General features: G+C 53.8%; 1 protein-coding gene across 1 annotated transcript; it reads left to right on the top strand.

The window, feature by feature from the left end:
• The first annotated feature begins 13,890 nt into the window (after nt 1-13,890).
• Nucleotides 13,891-16,673, top strand: PANO1 (proapoptotic nucleolar protein 1). Its single transcript, XM_036867489.1, has 4 exons — nt 13,891-14,000; nt 14,146-14,915; nt 15,835-16,031; nt 16,445-16,673. The coding sequence occupies exons 1-4, from the start codon at nt 13,891-13,893 to the stop codon at nt 16,556-16,558; spliced, it is 1,191 nt and encodes a 396-aa protein (XP_036723384.1). The 3' UTR covers nt 16,559-16,673.
• The last annotated feature ends 2,422 nt before the right edge of the window (nt 16,674-19,095 follow it).

Genomic DNA, 19,095 nt, shown 5'->3' with positions numbered 1-19,095 from the left:
CGCGGCCGCGGTGGCCGCCTGGGGTCCGTCCTCGGACCAGCGCATCCGCGACCGGGCCGGGCGGCGGGGCCGAGGCTCGTCTGGTCCAGGCGGGTCCGGGCGGGGCAGGGGACTCGACTGGGTCCGCACCGGCTCTGGAGGCCGGGAGGCCTCGCGCGCCTCCTCCAGGCAGCCCCCCGGCTCCCAGCGGGGGCGAGGCCGAGGCAGGGCCAGGGCCGGGCCGGGTGGCATCAGGTCTGGAGCCTGGGGTCCGCATTGGGTGGGGAGCGGAGCCTGTGGCTGGGTCCACGTGGCCGGGGGTCCTGGAGTCTGAGCTTGATTCGGGGGCCGGGGCCGGGTCTGCAGCCAGGCAGGGATCGGGGTCCAAGCAGGGGTCCCGGTCCGGGGTCCGAGTCCGAGCCGGGGTCCGGATCCGCGCTGGGGTCGTAGGGTCCGCGGTGGGAGTCCCTGTCAGACTCCGGGTCCGAGGCGGGGCCGGGGTCCGCGGCGGCGGCGGCACGCGCCCCAATTAGCCGCGGGCGGGCAACGGGGCGGCCCCATTGAGGGCGAACAAAGGGCGCGACCCCGGGGTCAGGGAGTCGCGGGCCGGCGGCCGCCGCTTGGTGGGCCCGCCCTGTTTACTTTGCCCAAGCAAAGCGCACAATATAGTGACTAAAGCGGATTAGAGGGTCGCGCCCCGGAGGCCGCGGGACCTCCCAGCCGGGCGCCTCCCCGCCGGCCCGGCCTGCCGCGTGCGGACCCTTCCCCCGGGTCCCCGCCGGCCCGGCCGCCCCCGCCCGCGGAGCCAGCGGGGGAAACTGAGGCTGCGGGTCAGCCGTGCGCGCGCGGGCGGCGGGCGGAGGGGGTCCCCGCGTCCCGGCTCACCTGCGCCACGTGGCGTCCCGAGCGGGGGTCACTCTGGGAGACCCCCACGGGGCCTTTTAAACCAACCCCGGAGAGAGTTATTTCCCCAATCCCCGCATTTTAAAGATTCTACCCTTTCCAACACTGCTGGTCCTGGGGATTCATTTTACAGGAACGCAAATGGCACTTGCTTGAAGGCTGATATTTGAGATGGAAACATGGACAGGATTTTCCAGGTCACAAAATCCTGTAGCATTACGGTTAAAAAAGAAAATTCCTGCCTCTTGTCTTGTCCCAAGAGATGCACCTCCCGGCTGTGAATCAGCAGGTGACTTAAGACTGCAGAATAATATATATTTCTAAAATAATACTTTGAGATATAGAAATCCTGGGAAGTATAAGCTGGAAAAAAAATTATGTTTTCTTTCTTTCTTTTAAAAGAAGGCACATGAGAGTATAAATAAGCCACTAAGATTTCCACCCAAAGACCACAGTGTATCATCCGGCAGGCTGAATGCAAGATCTATGTTCTCCAGATATGAACTTGCAGGATCTTTTCAATTGCCCTTAAAAACCAAGCAGTAGAAGCAGAAAGCACAAACTCAAACTCAAGCAGAGTCTAACCATGGTGGGGGGAGTTGTGGGGGGTCATTGGACCAAATATCCAAGAAGAACAAGAATGCCTGTTTCTCCCCTTCTTGACGCTATTGTTTAGGGAACAAAAATACTTCTCCTTAAGTTCAAACAAAATCCTAGCTGACATTTTTATGCCCTAGTTGTGCAAGTATATATGTTTGGCTAGGGAACCCATGTAGTGTTTGATTAATAAGCTATCAATGTACAAATCTTTTATAAGAGAACGAATAGTATTTACTGACGATACATATTTGTTGCCCTAACGAATATTTCTGCTACATGCCATCTATCCACAACTATTAAAGGGAAATATGCCATTTGTCTATATTTCTACTCACAAGACTTTAAAAATGATTTTTTCTTGCTTATAAAATACCATATGTTTAGAGAAGCACAGCATAATCTAAAGCATAAGTAATTTAAAAGTAAAATATGAAGATAGATATTTAAGAGCGAGATAATTTAAGTAGTAAGTATAAAGTATAAATAATTCAAGTCTAAAATACACAGAAAAAGGAAAATTCACCTATATGCCATTACCCAGAAAAAAATATTCGATTGCATTTCCTTCCCCACAGTGAACATATGCATACGATTATGTAATTTACATACATATTTACGGTTTGTGAAATATTGTATCCCATACGTCCCCATGCTGTTACAAACTCTGTCAACAGCATTTTAACAGTGACATAATATTCCATTATATTGTCGCGTGATAATTCAGCCCAGCATTCCCTGTTATTATTACAAATTTCAGTTCTTGCTAATATTTCTGTACTGTAGCTAACACTACGACCAATGACCTTGCCTGTGAAGTCTGTCTGCAATGTGGGTTGTTAATAAATCTCTAATGATCAATCGTTAATCTGGTGTTGAAGCCACTGCATTATCTAAGGGGGTTAAGGCAGAGCCTATAGACTCCATTTATGGTGGCAGAAATGAACTTAGAAAGTCTAGAATTCACTTCAGATCACAGTTACTCCAGAAACTAATATGGAAATCAGTTTGTTTCCCCCTCCAGAGGCCTGGTAAATGTGGAACTTTTGCCTGATGGATTTGTGGGACCAGCCGAGGAACATGCCCGATTGCAACACACAGCATTTGGGAATTGTGCCCTTGCACGAAAGTGCTGGCCTCTTTCTGCCTACCAAGTCACTTGGCACTAACCCTCAACGGCTTGGTGGGTTTAAGTCAGGACCAGAGAGCTGAACACCTTGGAAACATCTCGACAGCTCTGACGAAACTTTGCTCATCTAAGGAGTGCTTTGGCCCAAGGGGCTTTCTGTGCCGAGAATTCAAACCTTAGGCCTGCTTTTCACCACCTCTCTCCTGCTGCAGGGTCCCTGCTGTCCTCCCACCTCCCGGCCCCGTCCTGCACGGAGAAGGCCTAGCCATGCTCTTCGCCATCTCCATGGCTTGGGCACCGTGAGAGGCTGTGTTTTCTGCCACTTGTCCCTCGTCCCAGATGCCCTGAGTCAGCCTGGGCTCTGCCCTGGGGCTGCGCTGGCGTTTTGTCTGGCCTTCCCCTGACATGGCTCCCAGAAGGCAGGGGAAGGAGGCCAGGGACCATGGAGCCCGAGACGTTCTCCCCAAACGCCAGGGCCTGTGCTGGGCCTGCTCAAAGGAGGCAGCCTGGGGGCCAGAGGGGAGGCGCTGCCACTGCAGAAAAGAAGCACAAAGAGGACAGGTGGCCCCAGCGATAAAGTGCCAAAAAGTGCCGCGGAGTCATCCGAAAGTTGATGCTACGAGGCAGAGAAGAAAGCCTCGAAGGAAATTTGTGGACGTGTGACCAGCACACATTCCCTTGAGTGGGAATGATGCCGAACAATTTTTCCCTTACATGCATTTTTCTGCATCGTCCAAATTTTCTACAATGAGCATATATTGCTTTCAAAATCAGAAAGGAATCATATTCATGATTCAACCGTATTTATTATAAGTCAAAGAGAATTCATTTTAAGAGTAAGATAAACGATTACTACTACTTATGAGTTAAACCTAAACAATCATAACCATATATTATGGCCAGGAAAGTTCGGTTGTTCACGTGTCTCTAGCACTTTACCCTTTGGAGAAACACTTTCAAATAGAAAATGAAACCGGGCAGCTTTGCTATGCAAATATTGGTGACTGTGGTGATATTCCTGCAACAACCCTTGACAGTGAGCTGGGAAGGACACTTTTTTTCTCCTCTTAAATCTGGGAAACTCAGGAGTGGAGGAGCCAAGTTAAGAGTCACAAGATCTGAACGGAGGCTTTGAGTCTGCCCTGTCCCTGTGGCAGCTTCCAGACCTCTGTCCGTCCCAGAACCTTTCTGCAGGGGAGACATTTTCCCCAGGGATCTAGTGTGTTTCCCGTTTTTCCAATTTTTTTCCCCATTACTGGAGGTAGTGCCGATGGCCCGGGCGGAATTGCAATTAGTGAAGATGGTGCTGGGTTTGCTTGAGAACAGTGGTATTTGCACAGGATCCGTTTATCTGTTGAGAGGTGTGCTACAGCAAAGTGGCCTGGCTGAGGCGTGACGGTGCCTCAGACAGGCAGGGGCTGCCTTTTTTTTCACACGATGACACTACAGCTGAATGCCACCCTCCTCCTGGGAAGGAAAAACATGTCTGTGGCCCCTCTGGGGCTACAGTCTAACCCAGAAGGACTCTTTATGCTTGCTTGGGAACGAACACGCCTTTTCCTACCTTACTTTGTAAAAGTGAGCCATTTCCAGCCCCTGGATAACAACGGATGGGAACAAATCTACGAATCAAATACATTTGATCTTCAGTGTCTTTCTTTTAAAGTGAGTTAAAAGGCGAACCAGCATGCCGTTTTCTACTCTAAAAGGCAATTTCTAAATTTGGATTTTGAAAAAAAAAAATTGTACTCCAGCTTGAAAACCCAGTGGCTCTCAGAATGTAAGATACACTACTCTTTGTGCTAAAATCATCTTAACTGGTTTAAAATAAATCAGAACGAAATGATACGAGCTGACCATAAGTCTTTCATCACTTATTTTCTGAAGGCAGAAGCAGGATGCACATAGACCGTGCTCCGTCCCGAGAGCCGACTGGGCCCAGATGCAGCGTTCAGTGATTTTTAACAGAGAGGCACGAACATCTCAGGCACCAAACAGACCCAGGCTTTTTATATTCCAAAGACATCCGCAATTTTAGATAAGGATTAAATTATAAAATAAATAATTATAAAATGTAATCAACAGGTAAGGTGAATAAATTAGAGACATTTATTTCCTCCAAGGAAAAAATGTCTGGCTCTTGGCTTTTTAAGCTGTAAGTAGATGGGCAGATTTTCACAAGACCCTTTATTTTACTTCCCCTCCTCACCCAGGGCACAGCAAACCATCTCTGCCTTCTAAAATAAAAACACATGCCACTTTAATTTAGCAAAGAAAAGCCAAAATGCAGAATCTCTGCACAGATAATTTTTAAATTAAAGAGAGAGGGGGAGACTGTTCACTGTTTTATACCTTTTGGGGGGCAGTTACCTTCTCCACGTGTTAATAATTTAACTGTCAAATCACAACAAACAGCTAATTCCATCTCTGAGATGCTAGGATTGCAACCTACAAGGGGAGATTTTAATTGTAACTGCTAAATAGCAAATGCTGACAGAAGTCTGCTTTCAATCCCCAGACAGGGCTGGGACATGACTAATTTATTTTATCTTATCCATCTATCTATGCGCAGGATTAAAATATTTATATCAGTCTGTTCACTTTAAAACATGCAGAGCCGGCACCAGCTTCAGGGCCACTCCTTAATTTTTCACAGTTTTGGCTTTTCATTGTTTCCAGAAATGCATAGCCCTTGAATGGCGAATACTCTCAAATGCTGATGGGATCTTTAAGCCACACGGAACTAGTCCTAGAGCTGCACAAATGCTGCCTGGCCACGGTGACGGCGTCGGAGCTGTTCCGACGTCCCTGTCCCCAGAGATGCCAGTGAAATCAGGCAGGCCTGAGCCCGGCTTCTAAAGGAAGCTTGCCTCTGGCCAGGTGGCTGATGGAAACCAGAGCCTGGTAAGGATGCCCCAGCCAGGTGGCCAGGTAGGCAGCGGGCAGCAGGGGGTTAAGCAGGGAGTGGGGAGGGGTGCAAACAAAAGGCCAGGGGCAGGGGAAATGGGGCTGCAGGGCCCAGCCCGAACAGGCGCAGACACAGGGAGCTCTGTCTGCCTGCCCGCTGCCCGGCACTGTGACTAACCGCCCCACTATTGTACCCTGAAGCCAGCCCTTTGTACCGTCCCCTGGCGTCTGGGAGCGCGGCCGAGGAACCCTCCTCGTCCTGGAAACTTTCAGTCTCAACACCCATTCTTTCACCACTCAGGGCTGCTGGGGGCTTGACTAGCCAGTGGAAGCATCCTTTCCCCTGGCCAAGAAGGGCCATCAGCAAAAAAGAAGCAGAAAAACCAGGCTCCCCAACTCTGGGGGAGGGGAGCCCTAGGGACCGCTAAACCTGCCCTGCCCAATGCAGTGGTCCTTCCCTACGTGCGGCCACTGAGCCTCTGAAATTCAGAGAGTCCCTCCGAACTGAGATGTATGTGCAAAATACACTCTGGATTTCAAAGACTTAGTACAAAAGGAAAAAAAAGGTAAAATATCTCAATAATTTCGTATTAATGACACATTGACATATACTATTTTGGATGTATAAAAGAAATAAAAAGATAAAAGAAATTGTATTATTAAAGTGAATTTCACCTATTTTTACTTTTTAAAAAATGTGGCTGCTGGAACATGTTAAATTACAGATGTGGCCGCGTTTGCGGCTGATACGATGTTTCTACCGGACACAGCTGTGCTAGGCTGTGGGTACCGGGGCCTGGGAACAGGCCTTGCACGCAGCCTGCTTTCTCCCAGGCAGACAATGGAAGATGCCACCGTATCTCCCCACCCAGTGACAACCCCTCACCCGACGGCCAGGAATACCAGGCCCTCACTGCCACGCCTGACCAGCCCTGTGTTCATTTGCCTCGAGGACTGGGTCTTGCACACTCAGGTGTCTGGGAATCGTTTGTAAAACACGTTAAGTGTGCACAGGAACATGCACACGCGTGCTCCAAGGCCCTGACTCTTCACTGCAAGCCATGTCAACCCGTCCTGTCCTGGCTGGCGTTCGGAGAAGCCAGATTCACAGGGCGCCCAGACGGCCCCCAAAGGCCCCCCTGGAGCCGGACGTTTGACCCTTTGCCCCGGGACAGACCGGACCCGCCCAGGGCCCCATCGTGACTTTCCTGGACCCAAGCACTTTTGTATTCATGGTTCCTTCCTCCATAAATATTAAAAATCATATTTTATGACTGCATTGGTATAAAGATGAATATAGTCCATGCTGAATTCTTTATTATACATTCATTATTATTCTAGCCATGTTTTTTTCTTCTGATTTTAAAAGACGTTAAAATTAAAACATATTCCTGGGCCCTGGGCACTGTACTTCCCTGGACCATCCCTCCGAGCTCCCACGACCACTCCCTGAACAGCATCCTCACCCGGACAGGTGCATGGGCCTCCCCTTCTGCATCTGGGACTTGCCTGCCGTTCCTCCAGTGACCAGATCACCCTCCTCACTCTAGAATTCATTCCTGAAGTCCTGCCCTGGATGAATGGCTTGTGAAGTCCCCACCAGACACCAGAAAACTTTCCACATTATTGTTTTTTAAAAAAATCGATCATGAGAAAGGCCCAGGATCCCAGCATGACGGAAGGCCCCAAGTCTGCGAGAACCATTCCCGCCCCCCACCTCCCACCCAGCTCAGTGCTGGGGTCCCCAACCGCATGCCCCAGCTGCCACGTTCACCGCCAAGAGATGAGCCCACCAAGCATGTTTGATGGTGACACAAGAGGAGACTGTTAGGGTGCCCAGCGCCCACCACGTGCCAGCTCTGTGCTGGCCCTGGGCACCCATGCCCTCCAGTCTTCACACCCCTGTGTTGGGCCCAGCTTCTGGACCGGGGGCGAGGAGGCCTGGCTGGCTTTCCAGCATCTCCCAGAAAGAGGCATCTGAAGCTCTCGCCATTCCCCCTCCCGTGGTGCCACCGTGCAGGGCCTGGGCCACCCTGCTGGGGAAGGACGGTGCAGGAGATGGTTAAAATTCTGCATCCTTTTTGCATCCGCCTCCAGAGGAAGCGCTGCTTTTTTTTTTTTTTTTTTTTTTTTTCTCCCAAGCAGGAGGAGAAAAAAAAAAAAAAAAAAGCTGAGAGCAGCAATTTGCAGGCCTTGGGATGTTTTTCTCCTTGACAGCCCTGGGCCCCGCCTCGCTGGGCCTTCCTCCGGCCAGAGCGGCCACAGCTCGGTCTGCAGCAACCGGCCGGCCCCGTGCACGCGCGGCCTCCCCGCGGAGCTGGGCCGGGAGGGCGGGAGGGAGGCCGGCCGGGCAGGCGGCAGCGATGCCTGGCACTGCGCTGCTTTGTGGCCGCGTCCTCCGCCCGCCGCCCTTCCGCCTGCCCCAGGCCTGCTCCGGGCAGGCCGCACCGCCCGCTGCCCGCCGATCGGCCACCCTGCGCCCACCCGGGGTACCCTCACCTTCTGGGCCCCGGCCTCCGGGACTCGGGTCCTGCTGGCGCCCGGGGTGCCCGGCCACGTCCTCGGCGCCGCCGCCGCTCGCCCCACCCGGCTGCCCGCGCTCGGCGGCGAGCCTGGCACGGTGCCAAGCTGCCTGGGAGCCCGGCCCGGGCTGGGGAACTTTCCTGCGAGGGTGTGTGTGGGGAGGGGTGCGGGATGCGGTGATGCCAGGGGAGGGTGAGGCCCAGATGCCCGGCGGCCGCCCCCCAGCCCCCGGCCGGCCTGCGGGGCCTCCCCCGCCTCCTGTCTCCTGAGTCCCATAAAGGCACAGACAACACGGGCGGTTTAGTCAAAACAGTCATGTGCAGGAGCCGGCAAACAAACAAAAGCCCTTATTTATTTATTTAGTTCACACACTCGGATACGGAGACGCCTTTTGTGCACATAATTTCACACACACCAGAAAGGGGGCGATGCCACCGTGCTCCCCGCAGCCGAGGGCCCGCATGGCCCGCCGGGCCTCGGGAATAATTGCATTGCCTGGCCTGGGCATTTCCATATTTAAATTGGGCAGCAGCCTATGATTAATTAAGAAGGAAAAAGGCAAAAAAGGAAGAAAAATGGTGGGGGTGGGGAGCCGGACGTTCTGGGCAGCGCAAGGTGCCAGGGTGCCCGCGGTGGCTTAACTCCTGCCCTGCCAGGCCCAGGCCCGGGAGCAGAGGCGGCTGGGAGGGGACGCGGCCTGCGCCCTCTGCAGAGTCCCCGGCCCTGTGGGGCACACCCTCGGCCCCTTCGTGCCTCGAGTGCCATGCCAGCTTCAAAGGCTGCCCCAGGAAGGTCCTCTACCTCACTTTCTCATTCAGAGTGGCTGGGCTTTGTGCCGGTGCTGGGGAAAGACACCCCAAAGCCTCTGGTGGGGTGCTGGCCTGGGAAGAGCTGCTGCCATTCTGGCTGGGATGACTCGTCCTTGGCCATTGACACCTTTACCCCACGACATGCAAGCTGCACTGAGGCCCTGCCCCAGGCGAGGCTCCCAGATCCCTCCGCACTCACACAAGCCCCCTGCCAAGGGCTGCCCCATGGCCCTTCCGTCCCCTAGAGCAGCGGCCTGTTCTGGGAATGGGGCAGGAAGGCTTGCCACCCTTCTGGAAAGACTCAAGAGCTGTGGCTAAGTGAGAGCTGGGAAGGACCACATTCCTGGAAGCAGGTGGTGAGCCCCACGGAGCCCTGGATTTAGGGTCCAGCCATCACCAAGGTTCAGCCCTGCCCCTTGCCAGCTGTATGGCCCTGGGAGAGTTATCTGGCGTCTCTGGGCCTCAGTTTGCCCGCCTGTAAAATGGGGATGATAGCAGTGCCCACTGCACCTGCCCCACGGAGTTGAGGGGAGGAAGAGCAGCTCCCGGTTGAGCATAGAACCTGCCTGAGTTTCCAGAACCTCTGCCCTTGAGGTGGGCAAAGGCTGGAGCCAGTGGGGCCTCTGGCAGGAAGTTCCTCAGCCCAGGAACAAATCCACAACAGTTTGAATCCACTGTGCAAGCGGATGACGTTTAGGGCTTGGAGCTGGGAGAGCAGCTGGATTATCCAGGTGGGGCCAATCTAGTCACATGACTCCTTTCCAGCTATGATCAGAGAAAGAGACACGCCACTCTCTCTGAAGATGAAGGAAGGGGCCATGAGCCAAGGAATGTGGGTGCCTCTAGAAGCTGGAAAAGACCAGGAACTGATTCTCCCCGGGAGCCTCCAGAAGAAACCAGCCCTACCCACACCTAGATTTTAGCCCTGTGAGATATTTCAGATTTCCAACCTCCATAACCTTGATTGTTTGAGCCATGAGATCAGTGAACTTTGTTATGGCAGCAGTAGGAAACTGACAACCCACCCCACCCCACCCCCAGCTCGCCCAGATGCCTGTGAAGGAGACCCTGGGAATGCGGCCCGCCGACGACAGATTCACTCCACACATGGTGCTCCTGTGCGGTGGGCAGTGCCGGGCTGGGGTCAGCAGACCTCATCCCTGCCCTCAGGAGCCTTTGGTCAGGTGGCCAGATGCCCTACAGAGCCCTCCTCGCCCAAGGGGCTCTAACCTCACCTCTTGACCCAGCCCTCCGTCCTCCTCCTCCTCCTCCCCCTCCCCCTCGCCACCACTTACAGAGCATTGCCCATGAGTAGTCATCATGATAAAGCTTATCTCATTCCACCCCCGGCCTGACAGACTCAGTGGTCGAGGCAGCCTGGACCCCAAGATCCTATCAGCAGTTTAGTAGGACGAACGCCCACTTCCTGTTTCGTAATCATTAATGTGTCCTTCTCACAATAGGACAGGCGGAAGGTCCTTGGGCCACTGCCTCTGGTCTTTGGGCCCAGGGTCCTCATCTGTAAAGGGGGCTGATTACAGCCCCGCACGGGGTGGCTGTGGACGTGGCAGCCGGTGCTGTGTGTGGTCAAAACTGCCCGGTCAAGTCAGCTCTGGGGAGGGTTGGGTTTTTCTCTAAAAGTCAAAAGATGCCAGGCAGGCAATCGCCTCAGTACCGTCACCGTGCAGGGGGCTGGGGGCTGCGCCCCTGGCCGAGGTGGAATTTCAGACAACCTCCAAAGGCTTCTGGAACCTAAAGGTCTATCCTAACAGCCTTCAATCCCTTAAGAAATAAGCAGGAATGTGCACACAGACGTTCCCCAAAATGTTGTTCACAACAAGGAAAACCGGAAATAATTGGGAATAACCTAAGCGTCCAATAATAAGGGGTTAGTTAAGGAGCTTCATCAATGGAATATTAAACAGTCATTAAAAAGCAACTTGCAGAATAGTATCTTCTGACTTAGGGAACGAGTTGTGATAAAATATTTAGTGAAACAAGAAGAAGATAAAATGATACATATAATCAGATGCTAAGATGCTAATTTTACTTAAAATTGTGTTTTTATAGAAGCTAGGTAAAGTGTTCCCACTAGTTATTTCTGAGGGTGGTTTCACAGGTGATTGAAAACTTTCTTCTTTTATGAGGATTCAAAATGTTCTAAAATTAGCATGTAACATCAGTGATGGAAAAAAAAAAAAAAAATCAATGCAGGAGAAGAGTCATGCTCCTTCCAGGGAGCTGCCCGCGGGTCCTCCCCAGCCCTCGCTCGGCATGCGGCAGGAACACGTGCAGCGAGCAGGGCCAGCCGGGGCGGGGCTGGGGTGGGGGGCGGTCTGTGGCCTCTCCGCCACACAGGGCTCCACACTCAGCAAAGTCCTGCATTCAAGCCCTGCATTCACACTTGCTTTAATGCTCTGCTGTCACCATCCTGAAACTCTTAATACTTTTTGAAGAAGCCCCCGCCCCCCATTTTAATTTTGCACTGGGCTCTGCGTTGACGTAACCATTCCCAGCAAGGAGCCCTGGGCCTCTGGATCCTGGACCTTACTCTCCAGTTTCCTGAGTGCAGCAGCCAGCTTTTCTCAGTCAGTTCGTCTTATTTCCCACTCCGTGACCCCTTCTCTCCTGCTTCTCCTTGCTACACCGACTGTGATTGTCGGCAGAAATGGGAAACGGGGCTCTGTTTTGTAAACACATGCATCCATCACTTGCAGTGCTTTCCCTGGAGACTGAAATCAGCACCTCACCAAGTTTTTAGGACCTTCTTACCAGCTGTGTATTTTCCCTGGGAAAACCAGATGCCTCAGACCCAGAACCACCGTTGCAGTCCCGTCCCACGTCTGGTCCTACCAGTGAAGGCTCAGGGATACCTAGGAGGCTTCCTCCTACAGCTTCTGCAGAAACACCGCTAGAGACGTGGTAAGCTGCTCGTCCCAGGGGGCATTCAACAGAGACTGCACGGCCGGCAGCAGGAGCACTGCAGGAAACACCTTCTCTGGATGGAAAGTTAGCTCAGAGAGCCTCATCCTGGTGTTATAATTGCACAGGGCATCCGGCAGCTTCTCAAGGCAGGGCCAACGTCAGACTCACTTCTCGACCCCCTGTGCTCAGCATAGGCCTATAAACGCAGGGGAGGGGCTCGGTGATGGTTTCTTTTGGGATAAGAAAAGAAACACAGAAAGTGGGGAGAGGCAAGCAGTTGAGAGTTGACATGAGATTTGAGAAACTCAAGAGCTGCCCCAGAAGCAGGTGCTGTGTTAGAGAAGCCACGGTCCCCCTCGACTACAGTCAAATAGCAGCAGCTAGATTTCCTGAGTGCCTCTGCATGCGAGTGCCACACTGAGTGTCCACACGGGTATCACAATTCTCCCCCAAGACTCCACTGAATCGGAACTCTTATTAAGCCCGTTTGATGAGTGAGGAAGTTGAGGTTCAGAGAGTTGAGGTTACTGGCCCAGGACCACCCAGGTAGCACAAGGCAAGGGTTTTGAGTGCACACCTGGCTCACAGAAGAGCCAACCCTTCAGTGCAACAATAAGCCCAAGCTTTCCAAACTAGCCGCGGCTCTACTGCCTGGGATGTGAAGAAAGTTCAAGTTCACTTTCTGCATCCTGCTCCTCCTCCGTTACTCACAGAGCACCTCAGGCACAGCCTGAGTGGACGGAGAGGTTCCCCAGAGGATGTGGGGCCAGGGTAAGTCGGGTACCTTGTGTTAGGGAGATTTTAACTTCAAATCAGCTCAGTTAAGCAGATCAGGGCTTACAGAGGCAAGCCAGCTTCAGCTGCCTGAAGGACTCAGTATGTGGAGGCCAACACCTCCCCGTGATTCCGTCATAATGAGGGGTAAACGAGGTGCAAACTCCCCTCCCTTTCTGCGCCCCAGATCTATAGGGCTTCCTTGTCAGAGCTTGGGCTGGGGCGGGGGTCACTAGGAAACCTGCCTCTCTTTTAACATTAAACAGCTCATGTTGGACTTCCCTGGTGGTCCAATGGTTAAGACTCCGCGCTTCCACTGCAGGGGTGCAGGTTTGACCCCTGGTCGGGGAACCAAGATCCTGCATGCCACGCAAAATTTAAAAAAAAATAAAAAATAAAAAACAGCTCACATGGACCCAGGGGTTGCAACCCGGGGGGGCAACAGGCTGGGTTCAACCCAAGGATGTGTTTCCTCTGTCCTGCATTCAGGGTTTTCAAATTCTGGGCATTCTATGCACACATCTGGATTTCCTTCTCCTGAAGAGCCAGAAGCTCTGGAACCCTAGGCCTTTCCCCTCTTGGCAGCAACAGGAGGGAGCCGACATGAGTCCTCCCCTTAGGGCAGGCCTGGGCTCTCTGTTCCCCCAGTCCCCAAAGCTCTCCCCTGCACCCCACCTGACCCCTGTAGGCTGTCTGTTCAAGGCCCCTGCTGGAGCATCCAGGGTACAGAGGGCAGTGACCTGTCCAGCCTCCGGCTGGCCCAGGCCTTCTCCATCCATGGCCCCCCTGTAGCCTTTCGCTGAAGGGGACTTTGGGGTCCAGGTGCCCTAGGGATGGAGGTGAGGTTAGCGATGGCCTCTGGAAGATTGGGAACCTGTCCGTGACTGAGAGCAGGCCCAGCCAAGCATTCCCTGCTGTGTCTGGGGGGACCAGGGCTGGGACGGACTGGGGGGGGGCAGTCAAACTCAAGGGAGCCTCCGAGGCCCTGCCACCGCCTACCCCGTAGGCACCCCCCAGGGATCAGGCCACTCACAGGCGGCCTTGTCTCAGGCAAAGGGAGGAGGAGGGTGCAGAGAAACTGGCCGGATGGGGTCCCGGGCCTGTGGGCAGAGGCAAGTGGAGGCGCCAGTGTCCCCAGCCCTGCTCCCCAGGGACAAGGCCCCAAAGGGCCCAGGCGCCCCCTCCTCCCCAGGCCCTGACCACAGCTGCCATGCTGTGTCCCTGAAGCTGCCATAGCAGCGTGGCACCGAGGCTGCCTTGGCACAGCTGCCCTGGGCAGAGCAGAGAGGAGGTGGTGGCTAGGGGTACCCCTGGGGAAGGTCCCCCTGGGGAAGGCCCCCCCGGATGGCCACAGGGAAGCCGCTCAGGCAGGGGGGGAGGATCAGGAGCTGTAGCCGCCTGGAGCCCCCCGGGACCCGGTCGCACTGCAGCGGCGGGGGGGGGCAACTGCGCAGGTGGGCCAGGGCTGCCTCCCCTGAGCTGTGGGGGTCGCTCACCCCACAGGCCCTGATCCGCGTGCAGCCCCTGGCAGGCCTGGGCCTGGGGCTTTAACACCTGAAAGCCGGAGTGGCACCGGTGCCCCCTCCTTCTTCCCTCCAGCCAAAGCGGGTGGGGGCCGCGCAAGGCCGAAGGGGAGAGAAAACCAGAGCGAGCTTCTTTCCCCTTTAAGAGCCCTGATGGCCGCCGCCCAGACCCAGCGGCCCGGGGACGAAAATGTCGCGAAAGATTCCCTTCCGAACTTCCCGAGTCTTTGTTCGGGAGGAGGCCGGGGCGGGCGGCTTCGCTGGGCGGAGGGCTGCGGGCTGAGCCGTGCGCTCCATGGCGGCCACGGTCACGGCGGCGGCGGCGGCGGCGGCGCCCCCCGCGCTCGCCCCCCGGGGCGCCCCCTCCCGGCCCGAGCCCGGGCCCGGCCCCCGGCCCCGGACCCCGCCGGCCGCGGGGGGCGCCGAGGGCTAGGGCGGGAGAGCGGGCGCCGCTTACCAGGTCATCCCGGAGTGCCCCGCGGTCCCGCCGGAGTCAAGTTCACGTCCGGCCGGCGGACTGTCCGAGGTCCCGGCGCGGCCGCGCAGAGCGAGGCCGCGAGAGGCCGCCGGCCCGGGTCACGCTGCACGCGGCCCCGCGGCGCCGCTGTCACCCCGGTCCCGCGACCCCAACTTTCCGCACAGTCGCGGAGCTGGAAGTTTCCGGGCTTCGCGGGCGCTGGGCTGGGTTTCTGCAGTGTCGTCTGAGCTTGGCAACAAAGAGGGAAAGCAGGCCGGGAGAGGGGAGAAAAGAAAGAAATACGATGGGGAGAGGCCCGGCTACTGAGAAATCTCCACGACTTGAAATTCCTCCACCCGAAGCTTTTTTTGGATGTTTTTTCTTAAGTGGTAAACACCACCCGCAGCTCAGGATGGAGCCCCTTCTCTGGTCCCATGGCTGAGGCACCTTCCTCAGCACCTGCCTGTTTTATAACCCACTCCAAAGCGTCTTGGGCAAATTTTGGGGGTCGGGGGGGGGAGTGAGGTGGGCACAAGATGCTTCCTGAAAGGTGGTTGACCCCAGTGCAGCTGCAGCAGGCCTGGGCTCCGAGGGGCTCCCTCTTGTCTTGTCCTCCCAGCAAACCAGCTTGGGTCAGCTGCTGCAAGCAGCTCCCCTGTGCTTCTGTCCTGGGAGCAGAGGGACAGCTGGGACCGCCCCCCGCCTCCACCGTGTCCAGGAGAGGACCTGGGCTCCGTACAGGGTGGAGGGCCCCGGGCCCACCTGCCCCCAGCCCGCAGGTGCCATAAACGCAGGACCCAGTCCTTGCCCTCTAGGCAGTTGTTCTATGTGTGAGGTGGGAGGACTCACAGTAACCTGGAAGCTCAGGCCTCCTCTTCTCGGGAGCTCCCCAGCTGCTGGCACCATTCTTTGCCCTTTTGGCTCTGCTTGGCAGGGTCCCGGGAACGTGTCTGGGCTGGAGGGGGAAGCTGAGTGTCCCCGGGCCTGGGAACCTTCTCAGTGGCCTAGCCCAGTCCCTTCAAGGGCCGTCTGAGCACTGGAACAGGAGCCGAGGGGCACAAAGCATCAGCTGTCACTCGGCCTTGGGATACTCCTGCCCTGCCCTGTTCATCAGTTTGTCTGTCCGTCCTTCCCTGCAAGACATGTTTACGGAGAAAACAGTCCCAGGCCTGCTATGCCAGAGCTCTGTGAAAGGCTGGGAGAATGGGGTTGTTTGTTTTTTTGTTTAAAGAAAAATGAGCAAGGAGGCCATGGAGACAGGTTGGGGGTTGGAATGGGGGGGGAATATGTTGTCTCTTGTCCCTCCAGGTGCCGGAGAGCTTCTCCCCTCAGTGGATATTTGCCCTTCCAATGATTTCTCTGATGTGATTCTTTCTGGAGTTGGTCCTGGATGCCCACGTGTAGTTCACAGAAGAGGCTGCGCCTGGGGGCACCTGATGGATGCTGCTCATCCACCTGGAAACTTCAGAACTTACCATGGGGCTGAGACCACAGAAGGGGCAGAGGTGGGCAGGTCATCCTGGGGCGGCGTGCGGAGCGGGTGTTCAGAGCCGCAGATCTCTGTCAGCTTATGTACCTAGGCTGCCAGTTCATCCCCGGGGCCCCCAGTTTGCCTCATCTGGGGAAAAATCCACCTGCCAATGAAGTCCAAGATCCTTTCCCAGAAGGGGTATTTTCACAGGGACAAGCATTTATCCCCCAAACCTAGGCTGGTCAGCCATGCACACTCCAGCAAAGCACCGAAGATCCATCAGGGCTCAGTGCCAGGGCGCCTCCTGCAGTAGGTCCCCCTCGTTGACACGAAAGCCCCTTGCTCAGAGGCCGGGCCCTTTCCGCGGGAGGGAAGCTGCCTGTTCTCTCCCACGGCATCCTCATTGGGGGACTCCATTCGTGAGCTGCAATCACTTTGTATTTCCAGGACCGAAAAATGCATCCAGAACTGCACGTCTTCCTGAAGCTTGAACCCACCCATTTGCTTTCTGATGTGTGGTCACTGGTGCTCAGTTTGTCCCCAAAGGGGATGTCACCCTAGCTCCATCAAAAACTGCCAAGACCTTGTTCGGCCTGGCTTCATGGGCACGTAGCCTGTGCAGTCACCCCATGCTCTATGCTCTGCTGTCTCTGTCTTAAAGTTCTTTTTTTGTTAATCAATATTTTTATTTATCAATATATTTTTTATTTTCAACAATTTACAATGTTATGTTAATTTCTGCTATACAGCAAAGTGATTCAGTTATATATATACATTCATTTTTTAAAATATTCTTCTCCATTATGGTTTATCATAGAATATTGAATATAGTTCTCTGTGCTATACAGTAGGATCTTGTTTTTTAAAAAAATTCTTAATCCTTTTTGAACAAGGGGCCCTGCCTTTTCATTTTGCCCTGGGTCCTGTGCTGTTGCCTACTTTGGCTGTTGTTAACAGGGTCATAAATTTAAAAAAAAAAAACAAAAAAACCCCATGATTTTTATATTTCTTTTACTAAAGTCTGTTTACAGAAATAATTTCAGATTCTATCTAAACAAGATAAAATATTTGAATAAAAGATCAATGTATTTAGGAAACATGTTCACCTTGAAGGGGCAGGAAGTTGTTATGGAAATAGTACAGCTCTGAGAGTTGGAATCATCCACGTTCAGCCTCCCTCTCTGCCACGTGGGCACTGGGTACCAACTCAGGGTCTCGGCTCGAGTGTGCACGGGGTGACAGCTCCCACCTGTGGGGTGTTCTAAGGAGCCAGGATGGTGGGAGAATTTGGCAGAATATCTGGCACATACCAGATACTTAATAAAAATACTGTGGATTGTCATGTTATATTATTTGACATGAAGGCTTAGGTGAAGTTTGACTACTTTTAATAAGAGTGTATTTTGTCCCTTCTCGTTATAAAAGTAATACAGACTACACAATGTTATAGAAAGTTTGGAGATATATATATATATATATAGAGAGAGAGAGAGAGAGAGAGAGTTAGAGAGAGAGAAAGAGAAAGTAAGCATGTCCCTCTTAATCCAAAGCCACCTTTGGCCACTCACATTACAGTTTATTTCTTTATATAAAGAGGCATACAAATACATTTCATTTAAAAAACTTTTTCTTTTACCCCATGGACATTTTTAAATGGGAACCCTGGTGAGGCCCTGCAGGAGAATCCGAGCAGAACGAATGGCCCCTACATTGTGAACTAAATCCAGGCTGACCACAGTTCAGAGCAGCTTCACACACGGGTATAAACCCAGTCTCCGCTGCCACCTGCTCCCAAGGACCATAAATTGTGACATTTACAGTTACAAAAGCGCCAGGTGATAACAACCCTGCATCACAAAATGTCCTTAACCTGCTGCTGCCTCATCTTTCCCATTTGTGACTTAGTTTAAAAAATATATTTTTAACAGTTTCGGGTTCTTATTTTTAATTTCCACAGTCTGTTGTAGAATCTGCTCAGTCAGGGAGGGGAAAGAAACCCAATCAATCAGGTCTCCTGGGCACCTTCGTGAGGCCAGCTGGTTGGAGGGAAGGGGCCTGATGGGGGAGGGGGTCCCCAGCAGCTCTAAACACAGGCAGAGCCCTGTTCTCAGAGAAACTCATGTTTAACTGCTAAGCCCAGCTGACGGGTCCACCGAATGAGCGGTAGATTATAAATTGTACAATAACCCGGAGCAGACAACAGGCACAGGAAAAACACAGCCCCTGACCCCCAAACCCATGCTGCATTAATGAGCTATTTGGGGCCCAGAAGCTCCTGGGAACTGAAGTTTCAAGACAGTGAGAATCCAGGGGTGAGGTCAAGTCTGAGCTGCCCAGGGCTGCCGGCCAGGTGACTCTGGGCAAGTCATTTCTCCGCTCAGTTTCCCCCAGTTTGGAGGGAGTGGTAGTGATAAACAATAGCCCCAACCTCCTAGGGCCGCAGGGACAGGAGACGTGCTACAGCTCAGTCACTGGCACCGGGTGTGCCACGCTCTTGCCCCTATCAGTCCCTGCAGGTCTCACCGAGGAGGGCCTTGTGCAGCAGGGAAAGTGGCACCGGGGCAGAGACCAGAACCCCGCCCACCCTCGCCAGCAGGGGACACTGGCATGTCCAGGAGGGGACCTTGGAGCCACAGGGTCCTGTCACTCCAAACAGGAGGGTCTGGCTTCCCAGCCACCCAAGCAAGCCCAGGGACCCCACTTCTCCCTGCATCCGTAGTGCCCAGTGGGCATGGCAGCCCTCAACAATAACCCAGCACAGAAACTGGGCCAAAGGACCGGGGCAGGGAGCTCCACCCTCACACGCCCATCATCCGCTACTGCCTTCCAGGCAGTTCCCTTTCGCTGGACCCGGGCATCGTCGTTGTTCTGTCCCAGAGCCCAGGCCCGCGTCCCTGGCCTGCTACAGCTGGAAGAGAGGAAAGGAGATCTGTTTGTTTTGATTCAATTTGTTTATAAAAAGGAAAGTGTTTGTTATAGAAAATTTGGAAATATAGAAAAGAACAAAAAAGAAACCAAAAATTACCCATAAGATAATTACCAGGTACATTTTGTTGAAAGTCATTCTGGTATATTTCCAAACCATATATGTATATGTA

Source organism: Balaenoptera musculus, chromosome 10, assembly GCF_009873245.2.
Source record: "Balaenoptera musculus isolate JJ_BM4_2016_0621 chromosome 10, mBalMus1.pri.v3, whole genome shotgun sequence".
NCBI lineage: Eukaryota > Metazoa > Chordata > Mammalia > Artiodactyla > Balaenopteridae > Balaenoptera > Balaenoptera musculus.
Note: the sequence above shows the minus strand (reverse complement) of the source record. Positions and strands in the feature narration are given on the sequence as shown.